General features: G+C 44.2%; 1 protein-coding gene across 2 annotated transcripts in view; it reads left to right on the top strand.

The window, feature by feature from the left end:
- The first annotated feature begins 18623 nt into the window (after nucleotides 1-18623).
- The window catches only part of CLDN10 (claudin 10), a 129925-nt gene continuing 122365 nt past the window's right edge, over nucleotides 18624-26183 (top strand). The window contains exon 1 of one of the 2 annotated variants that reach the window (XM_032314479.1): nucleotides 18624-19071. In XM_032314479.1, the coding sequence (XP_032170370.1) occupies nucleotides 18858-19071 (214 nt within the window). In that variant the 5' untranslated portion in view covers nucleotides 18624-18857. The remainder of the gene's footprint in view (nucleotides 19072-26183) is intronic. The other variant, XM_032314481.1, reaches the window with a different exon arrangement.

Genomic DNA, 26183 nt, shown 5'->3' with positions numbered 1-26183 from the left:
TATATTGGCTGTAGGTCAACTGAGCTTCTGCTCTTCCTTCCACAAGCATTCCTCTCTGGGATATACTGGTCTCAAGGCAGATGGCAAAGAATGATGGAGGAACCAGGGGAAGGATTTTAAAACTTACTCTACTTAGAAGCAACACATATTGCTTCGACTCACCTTTCATTGGCCAGAAACCATATATGTCCAAGCCGGAGCTTGCTGGCCAGTAGTAAGGAACAGAGACAGAAATGCAACCTAGTAATCCTGCAAGGTCAGAGAATGGGGAGTGGATTGAGCTACAAAAGTGGCCGCATGAACTATGTTGTACCTTCTTTGCTAAAAACTGTTTACCCAGTAAATATCTGTATCATTTTTTTTAAAGATTTTATTTATTTATTTGTCAGAGAATGAGAGAGGGAGAGAGAGAGTAAATGTACAAGCAGGGGGAGTGGCAGGCAGAGGGAGAAGCAGGCCCCCTGCAAAGCAGGGAGCCCAATGTGCAGCTCAATCCCAGGACCCCAGGATCATGACCTGAACCGAAGGCAGACGCTTCACTGACTAAGCCACCCAGGTGGCCCAATATCTGTATCTTTCATCCTAATTTTGCAATGAGGCAGTGTGGTGGGGAGTAGGGGGTTAGGAAGTTACAAAGTACAAAAAGTACAGACTTCTGGTGCTGAGATAGATCAATCCCGGGGATGTGAAGTGCGGCACAACGACTATGGCTAACCCTACTGTGTTGTGTATCTGAAGGCTGCCAAGAGGGAAGATCTTAAAAGCTCTTACTGCAAGAAAACAAATTTGTAACTATGTGTGGTGATGGAGTCTCGTTGACTTTCTTCTCTCCCCCATCTCTTCTAACCCATTTCCAAGCCCAGAAGTTTCTACTGGCAAACTGCTTCTCGACTCTACCTCTCCCTCTCTCACACCATGTAATCTGGGCTGCCATCATCTTCTGCCTATGGAACCACACTTTTTTTCTTCTCAAAAAAGCCTTGTTTCGCCGTTAGTTGAAAGAGGATCTTGAAAACCCCAAGAGATCTGTTTTTGGCCATAATTTGAAGAGCTTAAAATGTCACTATTTGGAATTTGTGATTTGAAGGAAGAAAGGATTAAACACGGTCGTGCTTTACTCAATAATTCCAAGTTAAGTTCCTGTAAAACATTTTAAGTACACAAACACACACAAAGACGCATAAACACAGCTGGGCGCTGAGGGTGTAGTTTTCACCGGACCAACTGTTTAAGGGGGGTGTTCTGGGTCTGCTGCATTGGAAGGGAGAGGAAGTAGTTCTGGGCTTTCTCGGGTGACCTGGGGGGGCCACTCCCACCCCAGAGGGTGTCTTGGGATTCTGGTTCTGGTATCCTCCAGAACGTGAAGCAAACTAGAGAGTGGAATTCTCTACATCCATCATCTGCCCGGTAATTCTCAAACAAAACCCAGAGTACCCTCAGCAGAGACGATGAAGTATAAACAGATTTCTTTTCTTCCTGCCTCAATGACTGCAATTTGATACCACTTTTCTCTTGCCTTCAGCAGACAGACAAGACCATGTCAAGCAGTGTAGCAGGCATTAGAGTAAATGAACATCTCAAAGTATAAAAATTGTTGCCTTTGGGTGGCTCAGTGGGTTAAGCCTCTGCCTTCGGCTCAGGTCATGATCTCAGGGTCCTGGGATCGAGCCCCGCATTGGGCTCTCTGCTCAGCAGGGAGCCTGCTTCCCCCCCCACCCACCTGCCTCACTGCCTACTTGTGATCTCTGTCTGTCAAATAAATAAATAAAATCTTAAAAAACAAAAACAAAAAAAGAAAAAAATCGTTGCCTTTTTATTGTTGAAAAAATGTAAACCATGCAAACGAAACCATCACTTTCATTCTAAACGAATGGCATACCACAGGTCAACCAAATGATAGCCAGGATTAATTTTTCTTCAGGGTCCCTACTTCTGATCATTATTACAGCCTACAATACTGTTCACTTGTTAATGGAAACAAAAATGTTTAAAAATTAATTTTAAGATATGAAAGGGATCTATAAGTGGTCCATGCTGCAAAGCCAATTGCTTTTTTGCTTTTATCAGCATATATAAAGAAAGGAAAAAAGAAAAAGCCGAGTCATGCTGAGTACCACTCATGAACTTCCTTTTCTTTCTCCTTTTCCTTCCTCTTTTTCAAAATAAATACATCATTAAACTGATAACCTGAAACAACCCCCGTCAAGCGCCTCTCTATCCTCTTTAATGCGTGTTAATCAGTGGCATTTTGTCCGGGGACAGGAGAGCAAAATCCAGTGCTAGCGATCCTGGGTGCTTGCTGGGGAATGAGCTCTTGTCTGGGCATTACTGCTCCGGCAGCATATCTGACAGGTACAGACAGAACAGAGAGGAGCGGAACGTTTCAAGGGCTTTATGAACTAGCCGTGGGTAAGTCAGTTCAACAGTTCAAGAGATTATGCCTTCAGTTTCCCCTTTCTACAAAATGAGAAGTATTAGAGATAACTGGGTGACCGGTCCTTTGTGGAGCAGAATCAGACAGACCTAGAAGCACAGAGAACAAACTGATGGTGTCTAGAGGGGGATGGGCTGCGGAATGGACAAAATGGGCGAAGGGGAGTGGGAGATACAGGCTTCCAGTTGCGGAATGGCTCAGTTATAGGAACAAAAGGTCCAGCATAGGCACATCATCAATGACATTGTCAGTGCTGATGGTGACAGATGGTAGCTACACTTTGGTGAGCACAGCATAAGATATAGACAAGTGGCTTTCTTTAAAAATTGTATTTAATTAATTAGCATATAGTGTATTATTAGTTTCAGGGGTAGAGTTTAGTGATTCATCAGTTGCATAGAACACCCAGTGCTCGTTACATCATGTGCCCTCCTTAATGCCCGTCACCCAGTTACCCCATCTCCCATGCCCCTCCCCTCCAGCAACCCTATTTTTTTCCTAGAGTTGAGAGTCTCTTATGCTTTGTCTCCCTCTCTGATTTCATATAGAGAAGATGAATAACAATGTTGTATACACATGAAACTAATGTAACATCGTGTGTCAACCATATTCAAATTTTTTTAAATTAAATGACCTTTTAAAAAAACTTTTTTGTGTATGCAAAGTCTCCTTGGTGTTCCCTTCTTCGTCGTCTTCTTCTTCTTCTTCTTTTTTTTTTAGCAATCTCCACCCCCAATGTGTGGCTTAAACTCACAACCCCAAGATCAAGCGTGGTGTGCTCTACCTGCTGAACCAGCCAGATGCCGCACCTGCAGTTACTCTTATTTTCTTTCTTTCTTTTTTTTAAAGATTTTATTTATTTATTTGACAGATAGAGATCACAAGTAGGCAGAGAGGCAGGCAGAGAGAGAGGGAAGCAGGCTCCCCGCTGAGCAGAGAGTCCAATGTGGGGCTCGATCCCTGGACCCTGGGATCATAACCTGAGCTGAAGGCAGAGGCTTTAACCCACTGAGCCACCCAGGTGCCCCTCCTCTTATTTTCTCCATAAGAAAACTAAAGTGCCTGTGGCTTCAGGGCTAGGGAAGTGGCAGAACCCTGGTTGGAAAGTAAGCTATGTGATCCCAAAGTCTGCATTATTAACCTCTACACTTTACATTGCCTCCCTGTTCTCAGCCTTCATTCACTTCCTCTGCGTCATCATTCTGTCGGTGTCCCTTCTCAGGGTCCCCAGCCCTCCGTCGCTACCTTTCTGCTGCCAACCCAAGCTTGCAGAAGAGCGGGACTGAGCGACAGCCGTGGTGTCTTACTGGTGCGTGCTGCCACCTGGTGGCCAAACAGGGCAACTGTACGGACCAACGGTACTTCTCTTTGGGAGGCTTAGTGCTTTATTTTGGGGTAACAACAGAGCTCTCTAGCCGATTTTTTTTCTTTTATTTAAAGAGAGTAACATCAATATGAATTTTATCAACTAAATTCGTGTTCCCGAATTCACATGTCAGTGGAAATAGAAAAGGGGAGATCGGAGGAGCCAAAACATGGCCAGGAGCATTTTATCATTCACATAAGACTGATGCCTCTTTTCCTGGCATTAATCAGGGACGCAGAAGTACAATCATGCTTGAGGTATTGGGATAGTAGCAATTCTTCTTTTTTTCTAAGATTTTATTTATTTATTTGAGAGAGAGACAGTGAGTGAGAGCATGAGTGAGGGGAAGGTCAGAGGGAGAAGCAGACTCCCGGTGGAGCTGGGAGCCCGATGCGGGACTCGATCCCGAGACTCCAGGATCATGACCTGAGCCGAAGGCAGTCGTCCAACCAACTGAGCCACCCAGGCGTCCTGATAGTAGCAATCTTAGAAGAACGTAGCATTGTGAGAATAAATCTCTCTGGGTATGTATATTCCCAATTTCAGTAAACGCCAAACCTAAGACAGGACTATGGAAACCCAGTTACAAATGTGCTTATCCTTCCTCGCACATTGGATAGTGTTCCGTGACTCTTCCTTGGGAGTCGTGGCCTCTGCCTGGGGCGATGATTTCAGGACAGTAGGAAGGTGCTTTGTTCTCTCCAAACCTTTGGTATGTGATTGTGAATGCTGGGAATGCCTTTGATCGAGACCAAAGCTGTCTGTCATGATGTGTGTTTGCTATATTATTTGGTCACAGTCCCTTCTGTTACAGAAGGCAAGACAAACAAGCAAGATGCACAAACCTCCCATGTGCTAGGTATGGATAGTACACAAGAAAGTCACTTGTGAAATATTAACAAAACGAATGGGATATATTGAATATAGCTGGTAAGCTGGCAATCTGAAAGCTAGGCTGAAGATATGTAGAAGGTGGCCCAGTGGGTTAAAGCCTCTGTCTTCAGCTCAGGTCATGATCCCAGGGTCCTGGGATCAAGCCCCGCACCGGGCTCTCTGCTCAGCAGGGAACCTGCTACTCACCCCCACCCACCCCCGCCTCTCTATCTACTTGTGATCTCTGTCTGTCAAATAAATAAATAAAATCTTTTTTAAAAGAATATATAATAGAACAAACAATATTCATCATAGATAGAAAGACAGAAAAATCAAGTTACCATGCTTGCTCTAAGCTGCCAGCTGTGATGTGTTCATGTTGACCACACACCAGGGATGCCCAGGATTGCCCCACTGTGGCCCCATATGTGGCGGAGACAAAGTGCAGTGCTGTTCAACAGGCGAACTGGCGGCTTCCGCTGGGGCCGGGTGCGCATGCCCCAGTGTTTCTGATCCAGCAGGTGGCATATGGTCCCTTGCACCTCTCTCTGTTGGGCCAGTTGCTCTAGTGGCAACCCTGGTCCTCACATCTATGCTTCCAGGAGGCTGACGCAGACCAAGGGTGGGTGGGTGGAGAGAGAGAGAAAGGCAGGTGCAGGAGTGCAAAGGAACTTTGCGTGAGCCGGGATTCAGGCAGTGTCGTCCATATATCCCCTTACACACTGTCCCGCGCCTGTTGACTTTTCAGACCATGAGTCTGTCTCCTGGCCCCTAGGGCAGCTCACCTCAGAGACACTCTTGGAGGCTACCACCACATTCCAGGTAATTACCTACACAACAAGTACAGGTAAGGGTTAACCTGTCGGAGCACCAGAATTTCTACATAGGAGGAACAACAGGATAACAATTTGTCGGGGAAAAGAGGCCAAGGGACCGTCTTGAAGGTGCATTTATTGGCAGATGCACTTTTTTATCCAGAGTGGTGGCGGGACATGGGACAGCTTTAAATCATCAGTCACTGAGCTTGAAAACCTTTATCCCTGGGAGGGGTGCCCCCAGACTTAAATCCACGCAAATCCACAGATGATAACAGGTTCCCCCACCCCCCGGAGAGCAGCTTGGGGCTGGCGGGGAGAAGAAGAAAAGAGGGTGTAGGAGGGTGTTGATGATGGGAAAAGCCACGAAGGAGAAAGGAAAGGGTAAGGGGAAAAGCCCATCGTGAGGCTCGCATATGACTCGGACATTTATCAGATGAGAGGTTGCCCTGACGGCTCTGGGCTCACAGGACCCTGGTGACATCTCGAGCTACCCTGCCAGATGGGACCCCGTTTGAAGACAGAGATGAGGCTGTGGATAGGGTATGACCCACTAGGAGGGCGTGAGGGAGGCGAGCAAACCATTGCTGATTGTCATATGAGCCAAGCGCCACGCTTGCTTTCCACACGCCCTTAGAAGTGACACTGGGCAGGGGATTGTATCTGCCTGGTTCGCAGCGCCCGGGACAACGCGGGCATCACTCTGGAGCCTCACTGAATCGTCTCGACAGCCCTGAGAAGATCGGCTTTTCCTTCCCCATTTTTAACAGTTTAAATAATTTTGATTATGAAATGAATCTATGTTGCTGAAAGCTGGGCGGGGGGCGCTGAGGGTGATGTGGGGGAGAGGCCGGGAGATCGGGACAGGTGGTGCCCACGGGGTGCTCGTCCTCTTCCTGTGAGCCAGTGCCCAGCTCGGGGAAACTCCACAAACGGCACACCTCTGTTCGTTTTCTGATAGTCTGTTCTGCTTTCATAATAAGCTACAAATAGCCTCCGACAATGAAGCGTGGAATTACCGTTGGGTGCAGCAACTCCTCTTTGGGCTACATACACCCAGAAGGATGGAAAGTGGGGGCGTTCCTGGAAGCATCACCCATCGGGGCTGAAGCATGGAAGCAAGCCAAGTGGGCACTGACGGACAAACAGATAAACAAAATGGGCCACATCCAGACCATGGAATAGTACTCAGCCCCGAAAAGGAAGGAAACTCGGACATATAACATGGATGAACCTTGAGGATGTTATGCTTGATGAAGTAAACCTGTCCCACAAGGACAAATATGGTGTATTTTCTCCCTCTCTTTCTAGAAGATTTTATCTATTCACTTGAGAGAGAGAGAGAAAGCAGGGGGAGAGGCAGGAAGAGAGGAAGAAGCAGACTCCCTGCTGAGCTAGAAGCCCGACATGGGGGCTCGATCCCAGGACCCCAGGATCATGACTCAAGCCCAAGGCAGACACTTAGCCATTGGAGCTACCCAGGCGCCCCGGTGTATTTTCTCCTATGAGGGGTGACCGGAGCAGTCAAATTCGAGCCAGAAAGTAGAATGGTGGTTGCCAGCAGCTGGAGGGGAGACACTTACGGTTTAGTGGGCAGAGTTTCAGTTTGGGAAGACGGAGCCTCTCGCTTATAGTGCATTGCTGCCCACGGCCTGACAGTGGGACCTGCATCAAATGCTAATCCATCTCCGTTTAATATAAAATTATGTTTTTAGCTTCTAGGCTGAGAGTTGATTCACTACAAACTAATCAAGAAAAGACAGTTCCAACACCAAATGATGATATGGTTATGAAATTATCATCCAAAATCCTGTCTAGAATTTACTCAAATCCGTATTAATTTAGGAAGCTGTGTGGAGAGAGTCGCTTGGAGATGACGATTCATTTTTCGGAAGGAGCTGTCCAGGGGTACAAAATATTGAACTAGCTTCACATTTGCTTTGAAGGAACTTTAATCTTCTTAAAGAAGCCAGGAAGTTTCTTAGGGGAAGTTAGGGAGGTTTGCTGTGAGGTAGCAGGTTGACAGAATTCACGCCACAACTCACTTTGTTTCTTTGTCGGTGCTGGGAGGTGTAGACGCTGCGTATGGTTCTGGAGTAATCGCACCAGGGTTCAGTCCTACTGGGATGCGTTGGAGGGGTCAGCCCGAAGTAAGTAAGGTCCAGAGATGTCCTAACCAAAGAAGAAGGAAAGAGGTCTGGAAGGTGATTTTAAAAAAAGTTGGGGGGCACCTGGGTGGCTCAGTGGGTTGAGCCTCTGCCTTCAGCTCAGGTCATGATCTCAGGGTCCTGGGATTGAGCCCTGCATCGGGCGCTCTGCTCAGCAGGGGGCCTGCTTCTCCCTCTCTCTCTCTCTCTCTGCCTGCCTCTCTGCCTATTTGTGATCTCTGTCTGTCAAATAAATAAATCATTAAAAAAAAAAGTTGGGGATGGGACGCCTGGGTGGCTCAGTTGGTTAAGCAGCTACCTTCGGCTCACGTCATGATCCCAGCGTCCTGGGATCGAGTCCCACATCGGGCTCCTTGCTCGGCGGGGAGCCTGCTTCTCCCTCTGCCTCTGCCTGCCATTCTGTCTGCCTGTGCTCGCTCTCTCCCCCCTCCCCCGATAAATAAATAAAATCTTTAAAAAAAAAAAAAGTTGGGGACACCTGGGTGGCTCGGTACGTTGAGTATCCAACTCTCAGTTTCAACTCAAGTCATGATCTTTGGTTCATGAGAAGAAACCCCGGGGCGGGCTCCACACTCCCCATGGAGTCTGCTTGGGATTCTCAGCTTCTCCCTCTCCCCCTGCCCCTCCCCCTGCTTACACACTCACTCACTTGCTCGCTCACTCTCTAAAATAAATAAATAAATAAATAACATAGCATAACATAACATAACATAACATAACATAACATAACATATATATTTTTTTTGAAGTTAATCCCAGACCCATATAGACAAACAGAGTCAGACCCCCGGGCCAGGTAACTGATAGCCACCAAGAATGCCAGTTTGGAGAGAGATGTGGAACCACAAGGAAGGGCTGAATACAAACGTTCGGGCCACTGGTGCGTGTCAGAGCAGAGCCCGAATGGGGACAGCCGGACCTTCCCTTCGTAGCCTGTCTGAGCTACTCGTGATCGGACCCCGAGGTTCCGTGAGAGGCCCTCTCCTGCTGTGTGTGTCCGTTTCACAATAAAGAGAAGGGAGAGTGCACCGTCTGTGCGCGAGGCCTGGGGCTTGCCGTGTTGTCTGTAATTGTTCCCGCCGTGGCCGATCTTCAGCGTGTTGTGTTTCAGGTAGGAGCTGGAGGGGACACCGGTTGCTGCCTCAAGCTCTGCCTCTTCTGACGTTGCCCGGTGCGTGCGGCAATGCGTGGTTTGGGGACAGAAGCCGGCTGAGTTGGCGCCCCTCTGCTCCGCACCCACCCTCCTGGGGACGTGCAGGGGGAATGTACCCGAAGGGTCTCCAGGCTGTGTCTCCCAGGGCAGATTCGGGCAACAAGCAACATCAAGAGAACCAGCCCCACTCATGCTTGTCTGGACCTTGAAGGATCTTCCCTGACTTTATGGCCAAGGAGCATCCTCAGAAAAACTCCTAATTTTCTTTGTTTATTTACAGGTAGAAAAGCCTGAATCTTTGTGTCCTGGGTAAAGGCCAGATCGAGCCTTTTGAGTCGCTACTCATGGTGGCAACATGCCAACTTGAAAGCGGGAAGCCCTGGGCAAAGCCGCGGGCTGTTTGGAGAACCCCGTTCAGGGCTATAAATCTGGTTCTTTCTGTGGAGGCCTCAGACTTACCCAATAAAGTGACAAATAATTCAATAACACTTTTTAAAATAAGCCACTACAATTCCAGATGACGGTGCTTTGTTAATTGACCCCAGTGCTGATGGCTTTAGCCGACGTCCATCCAATTTCCCACCTAGAATGGGGCCATGATATCCGCTGGAAAGCCACTTTAAATGAGGGTGGCCAAGTGAAAACACAGTTGGCTGGACAATACATTTTACGATTTCCTGCAATAAAACCATAATCGTGGCTTGTGATCACATTACTATGAAATCAGAGAGATAGATACGGGACATCTACCTCCTGATTTTAGATAATTTTCAGTGACACAGAACAAGAAATACAGTTATTATCGACCACGAGTTTCGCTAAGGGATTTGTCCAGAACATGCAAAACACCTCCTTATCTCCCCGTATCTGCGCCCGGTCAGCATCTCAGCCTTTCTCAACCTGACTTTCTTACGAACATCTGCTGGCAGTGGCATCTTGAGCAAAGGGCTTAAGAGATTGATTTTTACCAAAGTCCAAGTAGAGAAAAAATTTTTCCAGGTAATTCAAGACCTAAAAATGAAAGTCTCTGTCTAGAGATCCGCTTTCTTTCCATTTGCGAAGTCCCCTTTCTCTTACCGATGCCGAAGAACACTGATATTTTATTGCACTACGATGCCGTGAAGAATTTATAAACTTACTCTGAAATGTACGTAGGGAAATAAAGGTCCACCGGAATCAAAGGTTTTATGGTTCTGAGAGCTTTCTTGAAGAAATTAGGTGTGGCAGTGAATATTTTTAAAAATGAGAAAAGAAAGCACAACAAAATACTGGGAATCATGGAAATGTAGGTCCCTTTCTTGTAAGATGTTTTTTCTCTTTTTAGATTGTATTTATTTTTATTTATTTGGGAGAGAGAGAGACAGAGCAGGTAGGGTGGGTGAGCAGGGGAAGAGGGAGACTGACGGGCTTGATAGGGTGGGAAGGGGCTCCCAGGGAGGGGCTTTACACGGGGCTGGATCCCAGGATCCTGGGATCATGACCTGAGCCAAAAGGACACACTTAACCATCTGAGCCACCCAGACATCCCCCAAAATCAATCTTAAAAAGGGACGGTGGGGATGTTTGGGCCACTGAGGCAGGCTCTGGGGCGCGGGACTTGGGTTTCTTTCCTATGCAGACCTGGTGGCTGGGGAGAGTCGGACGGACTGCTTTGTTCCGAGGACGTGAATGTCTTGACACCCAATTCTCAGTAGGCATTGCTACTGTTTCTATGATTTCCTATTTCTTCTCCCCCAATATTTTACTTTGAAAATTTTCAGGCCAGAGAAGTTGAAATTATAACAGAAAGAACACCCAGACACCCCAACCCTCCTCATCAAATATCCACATCTTCTTTTCCCCCACTTAAAAAAAATTAAATTCATTTAATTAACATATAATGGTTTATTGGTTCAGAGGTAGAGGTTAGCAATTCCTTATTCCTTAGATAACACCCAGTGCTCTTGACCTCACGTGCCCTCCTTAATGCCCGTCACCCCCGCCCCCTCCTCTCCAGCAGCCCTCAGTTTTTTTTCTTCCTAGGAGTAAGTCTTTCATGGTTTGTCCCCCTTTGATTTCATCTTGTTTTCCTCTCTTCCCATATGATCCTGTGTTTTGTTTCTTAAGTTCACATTTCAGTGAGATCATATGATAATTATCTTTCTCTGATTGACTTATATCACTTAGCAAAATACGCTATAGTTCCATCCGTGTCGTTGGAATGGCACGATTTCATTCTTTTGGAGTGCAATAGTCCATTATATATACCACATCTTCTTTTTTTTTTTTAAGATTTTATTAATTTATTTGACAGAGATCACAAGTAGGCAGAGTCAGGCAGAGAGAGAGGAGGAAGCAGGCTCCCCGCCGAGCTGAGAGCCCGATGTGGGACTTGATCCAAGGATCCTGGGATCACGACCCGAGCTGAAGGCAGAGGCTTTAACCCACTGAGCCACCCATATATACCACATCTTCTTTATCCATTCGTCTACCGATGGACATCTGGGCTCTTTCCGCAGTGTGGCTATTGTGGCCATTGCTGCTATAAATATTGGGGTGCAGGTGCCCCTTGGGATCATTGCATTCATATCGTTGGGGTAAACACTCAGTAATGCAGTTACTGGGACGTAGAACAGTTCTATTTTCAACTTTCTGAGGAACCTCCGTACTGTTTTCCAGAGTGGCTATCCCACCTTGCATTCCCAGCAACAGTGTAAGAAGGGTCCCCTTTCTCCACATCCTCGCCAACACCCGTCGTTCCCTGACTGGTTAAGTTTAGCCATTCCATCAACAACATCTTGCCTCCTTAGCTTTATATACTAATTTTTGGAACCATGGGAAATTAAGCTGCAGATGCACATTTCATTCCTAAATACTTCCATCCACCTAAGAACAAGGACATTTTTCTATGTGACACACGGACACTATCACACCCGGGGAACCTACCACTGCCATGCTAATGGTGTCAATACAGCCTAGCTTCGGATTTTCTGGATTACCCTGTAAGGTCATGTGCGGCTTTAAAAAAAGAAAAAGAAATCCAATTCTTGATCTAGTCAAGGATTCACATCATGTTTAGTTTTCATGACTTTTTTTTTGAATTTTTTAAAAAGATTATTTATTTATTTATTTATTTGATAGAGATCACAAGTAGGCAGAGAGGCAGACAGAGAGAGAGGGGGAAACAGGCTCCCCACTCAGCAGAGAGCCCAACATAGGGCTCCATCCCAGGACTCTGGGATCATGACCCCGGCCGAAGGCAGAGGTTCAACCCACTGAGTCACCCATGACTTTTTTTTTTAAAGATTTTATTTATTTATTTGACAGAGAGAGAGAGACAGCGAGAAAGGGAACACAAGCAGGGGGAGAGGGAGAAGAAGGCTTCCCACTGAGCAGGGAGCCTGATGCAGGGCTCAATTCCAGGACCCTGGGATCATGACCTGAGCCAAAGGCAGACGCTTAACTGACTGAGCCACCCACGTGCCCCATGACTTTTTCTTTTCTTTTTTTTTTTTTTTAAGATTTTACTCATTTATTTGAGAGAGAGTGTGCATAAAAGAGTGGGGGAGGGGCAGAGGGAGAAGCAGACTCTGCTGAGTGGGACCCCTGACATCATGACCCGAGCTGATGTCAGATGCTTAATAAGCTGAGCCACCCAGGGGACCCTAGTTCTCATGACTCTTAAGCCCACTTTCACTCAGACAGCCCTTCTGCCTCAGCCTCACACACACGTACGTGATGTTTGATCTGCTATAATTTAAATTAATTTTATATCTTCAGAAACCAAAGACAAGCAGTAGGTCCCACCTAAAGATTGAAACTTTTTAAGGTATGAGCCCGTGTGTTTCATATTAAAGACTTTTTATAATATACAATTTACCATTTTTTAATAGAACTGATGTGCTCTAAGATGCTTTATTGAAGGTTAGCTTTTAAAAAATTTTTTTCCAAAAAACTCACCACCGACCCCCAAAATACATCTGGCTTTATTAAAATTTGTCAAAAACCATCATGTCTTTTTTATCTATTAAAAAAAAATATGTATATACAAAGTCTTTCTGATAAAACAATAAAAATTATTTTCTATTTAAAAAAAAACAAAACACACAGAGAGGGGACTTTCCTACCAGATGTTAGGATACATATAGAAGCAGAAGTGATAAAAACAGGGTAGTGCCTACAGAAGGATACACACACGGAGCAGTAAATTAGAGAAATGGGCCCATGTGCAGACAGGAGAACTTAATATGGGATGAAAATCACAACAATCATGAAAAAAGGTGTGGATGCCAGGTTGGGAGAAGAGAGAGGAAATGTCTCAAACCGGTAAAAGGGGTGTCTCTCCAGAGTAGACCAGGAATGCCTGCAAAATCAAAAGGAATCCTAAAGGGAAAATGGGCCAAGTCAGAAGAGGAAAAACTAAAAGGAAACAAAAAGTTAAAACCGTGCGAGAGATGCTCAAACTCAGGTTTCAAATGAATGCAAATTGAAACAGGGGCGTCACTTTACACCCCTCATCCGGCAAAAACATGGACATTGCATAATGCTAAGCGTGGGCGGGGATGTAGGGACACATAGAAACTCCCGTGTCATAGACAAGAGGAATGGGGATTAAAAAAAATAATAAAATCAGCTAGAGAGCAGCTTCCTAGAGGGTAAAGAGGATGTTACCTACACCCGTGAAGGTGTAGGACTAGCCCAAGGTTTCATCTAGTAAGAAAGCAAAGGGAATCCTTAGAGGCCAAAAAAAAAAAAAAAAAAAAAAAGGGAAGAAAACACAAACACAGAAAGGCCAGTCAGCTACCCTGAAGCTCCTTGGTTACTGAGATTTTAATTCCCAGTTGGCCATACCTGGGGATCCTAGCACTATGTAATACTGTAGTCAGGATCAGAGAACTCTGCATAAACTTGTTCCCACCCCAAAGTAATAACTATAGGGGAAAAAACTAAAAAGCATTGCTTCACCATCCCCATCATCATCTCCATCACTGCCCTCCTGGGTCATGGTAAGGGAATGTCCTGTCTCAACCATGGGTCTGAGAATAGGGGCAAACAGAAGTTACTTGAGAAGTCAGCCAACATTCACTTGCATGAGGGACTAGAATTCACACTTACTGAATGGCTAGTAAAAGATGATAATTTAAAGTACTCCTGGGGCTCCTGGGTGGCTCAATTGATTAATCATCTGCCTTTGGCTCAGGTCATGATCTCGGGGTCCTGGGATCCAACCTGCTTCTTCCTCTCCCTCTCCCTGCTGCTCCCCCTGTTTGTTCCCTCCCTCTCCCTCTCTCTGTCAAATAAATAAATAAAATCTTTTAAAAATAGTAACAAATAAAGTAGTCCTGGGTTGGGGTGACTTAGTGGCTCTGTTGGTTGTCTGCCTTCAGCTCAGGTCATGATCCTGGAGTCCTGGGATGGAGCCCCCACGTCAGACTCCCTGCTCAGTAGAGAGCCTGCTTCTCTCTCTCCCTCTGCCCCTCACACCCCTGCTCATCCTCTCTCTCTCTCTCTCTCTTTCTCCTCTCAAATAAAAAAAAAAAAATAGTCCTGGGTTGATAGCTCACCTAAACAACAGGAAGAAGCAAATATAAATTCTATCAGAGGGAAAAAATAGCCAACTCAGGACTCAAAACATGTCCATGAAAAAGTTGCCAGGAACATAAGCTTATAATCATAAATCACAAAACATGTGTTTTTAACAAACCACCATGAGTGAGAAGGTCAGTAGAAAAAAAAAAAAAGACCAACCTCCAAAAACTATAGATATGAGAATAAAGAGATACAGAATATAACTTAAGTATCTGGCATTTGAATTACGACTAAAGAACAAGAGATTAGAAAAAGGAATCAGGAAGATACAAAAAGGATAACATAGAAACTCCAGACTTTTTTTAAAGGATAGTATTAGAAATTAGAAACTCTGAATCGATTAACAGCAAATTACATGCAGCATGGAGAGATAAAGTCATCAAAAATTTTAAAGAGAAGTTAAGAAATAGGACAAACAAACAAAATCTTATCAAAGTTACAGAAGGAGATAGAGAAATAGTAGTGGCAGAAGTAACATCTGCAGAAGGAAGGAACCAAGAGTTTTCCAGAATTGATGAAAGATAAGAGTCATTAGATTTAAGAAGTTCAGTAAATGCCACAGGAGAGTACCAAAAAGTTCATACTTAGAAAGTCAAACCAAAACTGCTAAAACCAAAGAGAATCTTAGAATCATCCAAAGGGAAAATAAGAATTAATTTACAAAGAAATGACAAATCCAATTCAGGATTTCTCTACAACAAAAATGGAAGCCAGATGAAAATGGCATTCTATCTTCAAAGTTCTGAGTCAAAAAAAAAAAAAAAAAAAAAGTCAACTTATAACCGTATACCCAGAAAAATTATCTACCAACTCCAGCACAGAAGATATATTATCTGACAAACAAAACTAAGGTAACTACCAACAGCCCCTCTCTAAGAAAACCTCCCCAGGATAGACCTTAGGAAGGAGAAAAATAGTAAACTCACAAGGAAGTTTTGAGAAGCAAAATGGAATAGCAAGCAAAAAAAGAAAAACGACATATACAGTACTAAGTGTGGGGCTAACATATGAGGAGAGAAAACTCTAATTTATGGAACTAAAAATCAAACAACATAGAAATAAATAACGTAGGCCAGAAGAGGAGTTATTAATATTAAAATGTCTTAAGGTCCTTATATTATTCAGTAGGAGAGTAAAGACAATGATTGATTTTATTATTATGTATGCACTAAAATTTCTAGAGTAACTCTTGAACAGTACAAATAATGTGTAACTTCCAATTTAATAGAGTGGAAAAATTGAAATGTGGAAAAAACTAAAAAAAAAAAAAGAAAGAAGAAAAACAGTATGTACAGTTGATCTTTGATCAACAAGGGTTTGAACTGAGAGGTCCACTTACCTGTGGATTTTTTAAATAAATACAGTAGCAGTATTATAAATGTATTTTCTGTTCCTTATGATTTTATTAATAATGCTTTCTTTTCTCTAGCTTACTTCATTGTAAGAATACAGTATATGATACATATAGCATAAGAAATATGTGTTAACTGTTTATGTTATCAGTAAGGCTTCTGGTCAACAGTAGACTATTATTTACATTTTGGGGGAGTCAAACGTTTTATATGGATTTTTGACTGTGTGGAGGTTGACACCCCTAGTGACCATGCTGTTCAAGAATCAACTGTGTACATCAGAAGAAAATCAGAAAAATCATATGTTAGGTAAAATAGGTGTTAGATTGAGTCCTAAGTTCAAGAATAAATCTAGCCTGGGGCACCTGGCTGGCTTCAGTTGTTGGAGCACGTGGCCCTTGATCTTAGGGTTGTAGGTTTGAGCCCCATGGTGGGTGTAAAGATTACTTAAAAATAAGAACTTTAAAAAAAAAAAAAAAACAAGCAAAAACTGTAACAAGACTTAAAGTATATAATTTTACTGAAAGACACTAAAATGGGTTAAATGAAGAGACATATGGTACTCATTGTGAGGAAGACTCAACTTTATAAAGTTATTTACTTTCTTCCAACAAACGTCCCAATAAGCATATACATGTATAACTTTTTTTTAAAAGATTTTATTTATTTATTTGACAGAGAGAGAGAGAGATCACAAGTAGTCAGAGAGGCAGACAGAGGGGGAGGGGGAAGCAGGCTCCCTGAGCCTGATGCAGGGCTCGATCCCAGGACCATAAGATCATGACCCGAGCCAAAGGCAGAGGCTTTAACTCACTGAGCCACCCAGGTGCCCCATACATGTATAACTTGATAAATTTATTCTAAAATATGAAAGGGACAGCAGAGGTAAAAAAAAAAACAACAACAACAAAAAACAAAAACAAAGGCTCACTCTTGAAAAAGAAGAGCAAAGTAAGAAACATCAACAAGACCTGAAGAAACTTTTACAGAATTGGAGTAATTAAGGGATTATCGTGTGGTACAGGAACAGACAAGATAGATGGAACAGATTGAGAATCCAAAAACAGGTCATGCAATTGCTGATATCTGATATGGCTACAAATCTGTAGAGAAAAATGAGACTGTTTAGTAGGGACAGAGAAACTGGGTCCCCATATTAAAAAATGAAATAGGTCCTTAAATCATAAAACAGAAAAATCAATTCTGGATGATTTAAGAACTTAAATGTAAAAGCTGAAACTGTGAAATAGGAGTAGAGGGTAATGAATTTGGTATCTCTGAGGGGGATTTCTGAATCAAGATCTCAGACGTAAAAATCATTTAGTGAGAGCTTGATAAATTCGACTACATTAAAATTCAGAGTTTTTATCAAGTAGCCAAATAAAGACAAAACACAAACTGGGGGAAGATATTTGCAACATGAGTAATCAGTGAAAGATTACTATCCAAGAGCACCTGGGTGGCTCCGTTGGTTAAGTATCTGACTTCGGCTCAGGTCATGATGTCAGGATTCTAGGATTCCTCCCACTGAGCATGGAGTCTCTCTCTCCCTCTGCCCATCTTCCACTCCCCGACTCATGCTCTTGCTCTAATAAAGAAAATCTTCTTTTTTTTTTTTAAGTTTACTATCCAGGATATATAGAGAACTAAAAATAAATTATAGGGGCACCTGGGTGACTTAGCTGGTTAAGCGTCTGCCTTCCACTCAGGTCATGATCCCGGAGTCCTGGGATCGAGCTCTACATCCGGCTCCCTGCTCAGCGGAGAATCTGCTTCTCCCTCTCCCTGTGCCTGCTGTTCCTGTGGCTTGTGCTCTCTCTCCTTCTGTCAAGTAAAAAAATAAAATTGTTTTTAAAAATTATAAAAAGTCATGCAACTCAAAGAATTACGTGAGTAAAAATGGCAAATGTCTTTGTAGACGAAAACACATGACAACATACTCAGCTTCATCATTAATCCACAAATACAAAAGTCATCCTAATGTGATACCTTTACACTCATCAGAGTGACCAACCCCGCCCCCAAAAGCCCAGCAATTCTAAGAACATCCCAATACCACATGTTATGAAGTAAGGCAATGGGGACTCACCTACTGGTAGTGGGATGGTAACCTGCTAGAATTTCTCAGTAGGGCAATCAAGTATTGTCTATAAAGTTGGAGGACTAGTTCCCTCTTATTTCCAACTCCCTAACAGTTCTGTCTTTAAGATTACCCTGGAGAAATTCTTGTGCAGGTGCATAAAGAGAAATTCAGGGGCACCTGGGTGACTCAGTGGGTTAAAGCCTCTGCCTTTGGCTCAGGTCATGATCCCAGGGTCCTGGGATAGAGCCCCGAGTCAGGCTCTCTGCTCCTCGGGTATCTTGCTTCCCCTCCTCTCTCTCTGCCTGCCTCTCTGTCTACTTGTGATCTCTGTCTGTTAAATAAATAAAAATAAAGTCTTAAAAAAAAAAAAGAGAGAGAAATTCATTGAGAACCTTTACACCTTTTCCAGCCACTGTTGAGGGGAGGCAGATGGGGGTGGGGGAGAAGCAACACACAAGTTCATCTCCAGGAAAATGGATAAATTGTAGTGTATCTGTTTAACAACGTGCTATTTTTCAGCTGTACTATTTAATGAGCGACAGCTACATTCTCACGGACATAATGTGTGCAAAAACAAGGTTACAGAATCCGTGAGATATGATTGCATTTGTATGAAGATTCAGAAGCATGCGAGACTAAAGCAATTGGTCAAATAAGACTTCACTGTTACTGTATAATTTGTACTTTGTAATATCTGGTTATTGCATGGTTCGTTAAGCTTCAGGCTAACAGAAAATTAAGCATTAACTATGGTGCCAGGGGAAAAAAATCTGCGAAGTCAAAACGTTTAAAAATCCATCTGCGAATTTTTAGTAAATCTCCGTGTAGGAAATTGGAGAGATCATCTTAGGTTATCTTTTACATGCCGTCGGGGATGCCAACTTCATCCTGAATTCCGTCCTCCCGCGGGCCACCCGAGCCTGACATGCGGTCCCCTATGCACGTTAACTGGCCGTGACACCTGTCCGAGCGCCAGGCGCCCGCTGCATGCCTAGGCCACCAAAGCGTGCTGTGTGGACGCTGTCACTGCAGAAGGCAGAGCGACATGTCCAGGGCGCAGATCTCAGCGCTGGTGTTCGGCGTCGGAGGGTTTGGAGCTCTCGTCGCGGCCACCGCCTCCAATGAGTGGAAAGTGACCACGCGAGCATCCTCGGTGATAACCGCCACTTGGGTTTACCAGGGTCTGTGGATGAACTGCGCAGGTAACGCGTTGGGTTCTTTCCATTGCCGACCGCACTTTACTATCTTCAAAGTAGAAGGTAAATATAATGGCTTTGTTTGGGGGTGCAAGTAAACTGTCACTTTTGCCCTCGCTGTGCCGAAGCGGCTGCATCCGGCCGGCTGTTAACTCTGTGAACACTGAGCGTCTCAGTCAAGGGCCGGGCATGGCCTGGGAGGGGGTGACCAGTCTGAACGTGGCCTGAAGGGAGTCATCCCTGGGAAAGGGGATCAGGCCACAGCTCTTTTGCAGATAACGACTGCGTTGAGGGATAGACTCCAAGGGACAGGCTACAAGTGGCTGTTTTATGCGTCTATTCTTAAAGATTTATTGATTTATTTTAGAGAGAGAGAGTGTGTGTGTGTGTGAGTGTGCGGGGAGGGGGGACAGAAGGAGAGAGAGAGAGAGAGAATCTCAAGCCGACTCCCCGTTGAACCCCTGAGCACAGAGCCTGGAGCCTAACGTGGGGCTCGATCTCACCACCACGAGATCATGACATGAGATGAAATGAAGAGTCGGCTGCTTAACCAACTGAGCCCCCCAGGCGCCCCGCAGAAATGACTCTTTTAAAAGCTCTTTTCAGTTTCATGGAGGGTTTTATAGACAGGTATGTGCACATCTAATACACACACATATACACATGTACACATACCTATTATCAGTAAATCCTATGTTATCCCGTATTCCTATATTTCCTTGGCCGACTGAGCATGAGGTACTTACACACACGAGCAGAAGAGTATATGAATATTCATGTACATATTTAGGGCAATAGGAGCTTATGACTGGAAAGACAGTGCTGAGGAAAGAATTCTGTTTACAGAGGGGTTTCTATTTTTTTTTAATCATATTGAATGATAACATAGCAGAGCAAGAAGAATTTCAAAAGTAGCTCATGAACTTTACCTTTTTGTTACTTGGTTTTATTTATTTTAAAAAAATGTGTAAGCAAGCATTCATCATTTCACCTGTTAGAAACTCTATTACAAGTATATGATTCTTAGAGAAGGAGTTTTTTTTTCTTTAAAGGCATTTTCATACCTCAGGATACCTCCAGGGAAACAACTTTTGCTTTCATGTCGTTATAAGAATCACTATCTGCCTCTGCTTTCTGTCTTTTCAATGTGTTTGCAAATCTGCCGTGAGCTGTGGGTTTATTAGGTTAAAAATCACCCATTGATATTTTATGAAATAGAGTCTTTTTGCAGCCAAATGGCAAAACTGTACCTTGGCCCCAGTAAAGAAAATGAAAGAAAATGTTAACTAGGAAGTTACTAAAGCATAATGTTTTATGGGATTTTGTGTAAAGTATTCACGTCATTAGAGCACAATTCATGCCAAAGAATGAAGAGAGAATATTTAGTTAAAGTCAGGAGAATTCTAAAGATAAGCAATGGATGGGGCGCCTGGGTGGCTCAGTGGGTTAAAGCCTTTGCCTTCGGCTCAGATCATGATCCCAGAGTCTAGGAATCGAGCCCCGCATCGGGCTCTCTGCTCAGCGGGGAGCCTTCTTCCCTTCCTCTCTCTGCCTGCCTCTCTGCCTACTTGTAATCTCTGTCTGTCAAATAAATAAATAAGATCTTTAAAAAAAAAGAAAAGATAAGCAATGGACATGTTCAGGCTCGGAGAGCCCACTTAGGCGCTCAAATAACAAACTTTCTTGAACACCCAATCAAAGAATCAGGGTTATATTTCTTATAAATATTTATATTTATATTATAAATATTTATGTTTATATATACATATTTATATTATAAATATTTATATTTACAAGTCCCAACTTGTAAACTTACTTTGGGCTATTTCAGAACTGCTCCTTCTCCTCTGGAAGGTTTCCCTAGGTACAAGGAGAAATTGTAGAAGGAGAGGAGGGTTGTGGGGACCATGGTGCTGTTCCGCACATCTCTGTGGTTCTTCCTTCTCCATGGCCCCTGGTGCCCACTCCCATCTTGGGCAGCGCGTAGAAGTTATGTCACGTGGGTAAGTGTAGTTCTTTGTTCTTTACTAGGTTCATTTTTTTTTTTAAGGAGAAAAAAAATTTTTTTAAGTAATCTCCATATCCAATGTGGGGCTCAAACCCACAACCCTGAGGTCAAGAGTCACATGCTTTACTGACTGAGCCAGCTAGGCACCCCTACCGGGTTCATCTTTTTATTTTTTTTTTAATATTCTAAATTTTTTTTAAGTTGTTTTTTTTTTAAGATTTTATTTATTTATTTGACAGAGATCATAAGCAGGCAGAGAGGCAGACAGAGAGAGAGGAGGAAGCAGGCTCCCTGATGAGCAGAGAGCCCAATGCAGGGCTCGATTCCAGCACCCTGAGATCATGAACTGAGCCGAAAGCAGAGGCTTAACCCACTGAGCTACCCAGGCACCCCTTTAATTTTTTTTAAAGGAATTTATTTATTTGGGAGAATGAGCAAGAGAGGGAACACGAGCAGGGACAGAAGGAGAGGGAGAAGTTGACTCCTCTGCCAAACAGGGAGCCTGAAGCAGGGCTCGATCCCAAGACCCTGGGATCATGACCTGAGCCGAAGGAAGACACTTAACATACTGAGCCATCCAGGCTCAGCCCCTTGGTTCATCTTTTAAAAAAAAAATTTTTTTTTGTCTTATTACCCTTTGTTCTGTATTCCTTAATGAAACCCAGCTATTTGAAAAATTGACATTCAAAGTTAGCTCCAAAATGGCTAAAGAACAGTGGTAGATTTCCGTAGGACTCCAATAGCTGCTTCCCCAAATGTATCTTAGAAAACAGGGAGTAACATATTCCAGTTACTATATAGTTCCCCCCTTAAAATTTTATCCACCTTGATTCTGCTTTTCTAGATTAAAGATCATGCGTTCTCTATCTGCTGTGTCCCCTGCACATAAGAGGTAATTTGAAAATACGGTCCACTGACAATGCTGTGATGAGAACATGTAAAATTAATTTAACATAATCTCTCCCTGTTCTTCATCCTGAATCAAAATCTTTATAAAACAAACAAGTTGCTACAGAAATCTATTTTCAACACCAGGAACACTGATTCATGTTTCCAAAGGAAACGGGGGCTCACATCGGGGTTTCCTTATTCACATGGAATCGTTGCTGCTGATTTTCCTTGACTCTTGTTGGAAAACAGAGCAAGGGGGGTGTTGGGAAAGCGTGCCAGTGGGCTCTCTGATGTCACAATCATTCCAAATCAAGAACAGAACTCAGAGCCAGTGAGGAATGAAAATGGGTATATCGCGTTGGAAAATAAGAACTACTTAAGCCTGCGATGTCAGTCTGAGACAAATCTTCTTAGACTTAGGTGAGATTAAGTCTCCTCGAAGAAAGAAAAACAGAAAATCTTTGAGCTGCCAGGATTTTCGTTCGTTTGTTTTGGGCCTTGCTGTTACGTAACCTCACTGCCGGCGCCACACCGTCTTGCTACGACCCCTCTCGGATGTCTCAGTACAGCTGTGGCCTTTTAGGGACTCGTGTAGGTTAATAGTGACTAGAGCCTTGAAAGATTGGCTGTGAGCCAGACGGTCTCTGACAAGAAGCATTTACAGTTACAGTGAAAAATACAGGCCTCTTTGACGATCGTTCTGTGGGATGAATTTGAGGAAAACACCCCAGGGACACTTGTAATTCTGTCCCCCTTGTGGCCTGCCAGCTGCTTGACTTGATTTCATAAAGCCTGTCAGTGTCTTGAGGTACAGGACCCACCACGGGCTATATCTCTAGTTCTGTCATGTTTTGTCCTTCTCGCGTGTCACCGTGAATAGCGGAATTTCAACTGTGAAAGCCAAGTGTCTCTCCGAGGGAGGGAAGCAGTCATTTCGGACAGGGAACGCTGGGTTCAGAAAGTATTGCTACAAGGAGCGGCACTGGGGTCACCTCGAAGACAGGGACCCAGACCGTGAGGTTCTCCTTGTGCTCCTGTCACCCAGGGGGCTCTGGATATTTGCAACGTGGCTGAACAACAAAATAGTGAATGAGACAGATGGTTCCTGATGAGGGCAAAATTGTACTCACGGAGTGGTGTGACTGGAGTGATTTAGGATGTGGACTCAGGCAACAAAAAGGAAGATCACTGAATTGTGATTCAGCAGGCCGAACTTCAAACTCTGACTCTTTTTTTTTTTTTTTTTTTTTAAGATTTTACTTATTTGACAGAGAGAGAGCACAAGCCGCGGAGCAGCAGAGGGAGAAGCAGGCTCCCCACTGAGAGGGAACCCAGCGTGGGGCTCGATCCCAAGACCCTGGGATCGATCATGACCTGAGCCAAAGGCAGATGCTTAGCCAACTGAGCCACCCAGATGCCCCAAACTCTGACTCTTTCATTAACTAGCTGCAAGACCTTGACTTTGCCAATGAATCTCCGTGTCTCATTCATAAATTTCTTTCTCCATAAATTGAGAGCTGGACTCCCAGAGCCCCTTGAAGTATCTTCCAACCTGAAGTTCAATTCCAGGGCTTTGCAGGGCTTCACCACCTTGCGGTAGTTCACGGAAGAATTACAGCTGTAAAAGGCTCCTTTGATGTAATTTCTCATGAGATTAGTCCTTCTTTTTCTCCCGTTATCTATTATCTTAGCTGGCTTCCTGTGTTCCTGTTTAGAATCTTATCTGCATCTGGGTGGAGATAAGTTTAAATGACCTCAAATGACCAAGTAGAGATGCCAGGATTTCAGTGGAATGAAACCAAGCGCTGTTCTAGAAGCCGGCAGTCAAATGCTGGCTGCCTTCAGGAGCGTGGACCTTCTCTCCTCCCTACCTGTCTCCTCTACCTCTCTCCCCCCCACCCCCATCCCCTTAACAGTCGTGCCATAGAAGTGGGGGTAAAGAGGGCACCTGGGTAGTTCAATTGGTTAAGCGTCTACCTTCGGCTCAGGTCATAGTCCCTGGTCCTGGGATCGAGCCCCGCATTGGGCTCCCAGCTCAGGGGAGAGCCTGTTTCTCCCCCTGCTGCTCCCCTGGGCATGGTCTATGTCAATAAATAAATAAAATCTTAAAAAAAAAAAAAAAGAATGGGGGGGATAAAGGAATGGCATGTGCTAGGGAAGTTTTCCGAGGATGTTTATGCACATATAGAGAACAGCTGGGAGCCATCCGAGGTCCTAACCAGATTTCTTGCTGGTTGACATGTGTGACTTAGTCTATGATTAGGTAACAGTAAACACAATGCAAACAGTGGTAATAAATAGATGAAAACTAATTACCTTACCAGTGAGGGAAAACTGACTTCAGTAATTTAAATCCTTCCAAAATATTTCACAAATAACATGTTTCATAGATCTCTGCATTCTTGGAAGGCATTTCCCTTTCATCTCAGGAGAGGTATCCGTTTGCTAAGATTCTGACTGCTTTCTGAGATTCAGTTTCATTCGTTAAAGCTGAAGCTGGGGAGCCTGGGTGGCTCAGTAGATTATGGGTCCTGGGATCAAGTCCCACATCGGGCTCCTGGCCCCTCGAAGGAGGCAGAGAGCCTCCTTCTCCCTCTGCCTGCCCCACCCCCGCTTCTGTTCACTCTCTCCATCTCTCTCTCTGACAAACGAATAAATAAAATCTTTTAAAAAGTAAAATAAAACTAAAGTTAATTTTAATTTCCAATTTATTTTCTTGCCATATTCCAAGTGCACATAAAGTTATTTAAAATCATATAGAAAAACTCAAGTTTCATCTTTGACAGTTTTTACCCCCGAAATAAGCCCAAGAAACATTTGACATGTTTTGGCCCCAACAAAAAAATGACATAATTTCATATGCATACTGATGTGAGATAGGTGAATTGTATTTTCACAGTAGAATCTGGACACCATGAGCCACCATAAAATTGTCTCTATGGCAAGAGCAATGGAATGCGTAGTGCCGGTAGGTGCCCATGTTGTGGTGAAGATGGCCCTGGAGCCAAAGCAGCCAGGATTCAAGAATTCTACGTCCCTAGGGTGCAGGGTGTTTCTTCCTGGTAGCCGTGGAGATTTCCGAACACTGAGTCTCCATTAATAGTCTCTCTGGGGCCAGAACCTTATCTGATCCATCTCAGTGTCCTTGGTGCCCACAGTTGGGGCTGGGTCCTAGAGGCCCTCGAGAAAGGTTTGTGGGTGGAACAAATGGAAGACGTTGTTCATGGAGTTAAATTGCAACATTTAATAGATGCAGAGGAAATCTCCTATCGTGTCATCAACTCTGCCAAAGGGAGAAGGCCCTAGGGAGGTGCTTAAATGGAGAAGAGCCCTGCATGTTTTTTATGAGATGCAAGAGGCATTTTTCAAGACACATACTGATTTTTTTTAAACGATTTTATTTATTTGATAGAGAAAGAGCCCGAGCGCACAAGCAGGGGGAGGGGCAGAGGAAGGAGAAGCAGGCTCCTTCCCTGAGCAGGGAGCCCAACACAGGGCTCAATCCCAGGACCCCAGGATCACGACCTGAGCAACAGCACTTAATTGACTGAGTCACCCAGGCGCCCCAAGACACATACTGATTTAGAGCCTTGCTTCTTCAACGATGGTCCTCAGACTAGCCGCATCTGCATTACTTGAGAGCTTACTAGAAACATGGGATCTTGGCTCTGCACAGACCTACTGAATCAAAACCTGCATTTGAACAACATCTCCAGGTGTCTCTTATCAGATTAAAATTTTGAGAAATCCTTCCTCTTTAGGGCTTGGACTTTGGATCTAATGGACTCACTATTTACTAAATAAGGGTCTTAATTTCCCTGGGCTTCAATTTTCTTACCTGCTAGATGGTGATTAACCAAGATAGCAGAGGAAAATGCGTTGTTCAATGCCAGGCAGAGACGCTCAGCAGAGGGTAGCACTCATCCCTGTGAGTAGGTCTTTCAGCACCAAGAGAGCTCACATCTCGATCGTGGGGGGGGGGGGGGGGTGATCATTACTTTTGTTCCATCAATTTGTTTCCAGCTGGAACCACTGTAGCTGCTTCCTGGGATCTGAAGCCTAGAAGACGGGAGCCTCTGAACCCCAGGTCGTATTTATGATATTGCAAAGAACACTGTGCTCACCAGACACACACTGTTTATGCTTAGGATTTGTTAGACCCCATAGGGTGAGACCGGGCTGCATTCCGAAGTCAGGTTCTCCCTACGCATGTGGGGATCTGTTCGTTACAACTGTCACAGGTTGCATCTGCTGGAAAAGCGGAGAAAAAAATCCA

This window comes from Mustela erminea, chromosome 15, assembly GCF_009829155.1.
Source record: "Mustela erminea isolate mMusErm1 chromosome 15, mMusErm1.Pri, whole genome shotgun sequence".
In the NCBI taxonomy this organism is placed as follows: Eukaryota; Metazoa; Chordata; class Mammalia; order Carnivora; family Mustelidae; genus Mustela; species Mustela erminea.
Note: the sequence above shows the minus strand (reverse complement) of the source record. Positions and strands in the feature narration are given on the sequence as shown.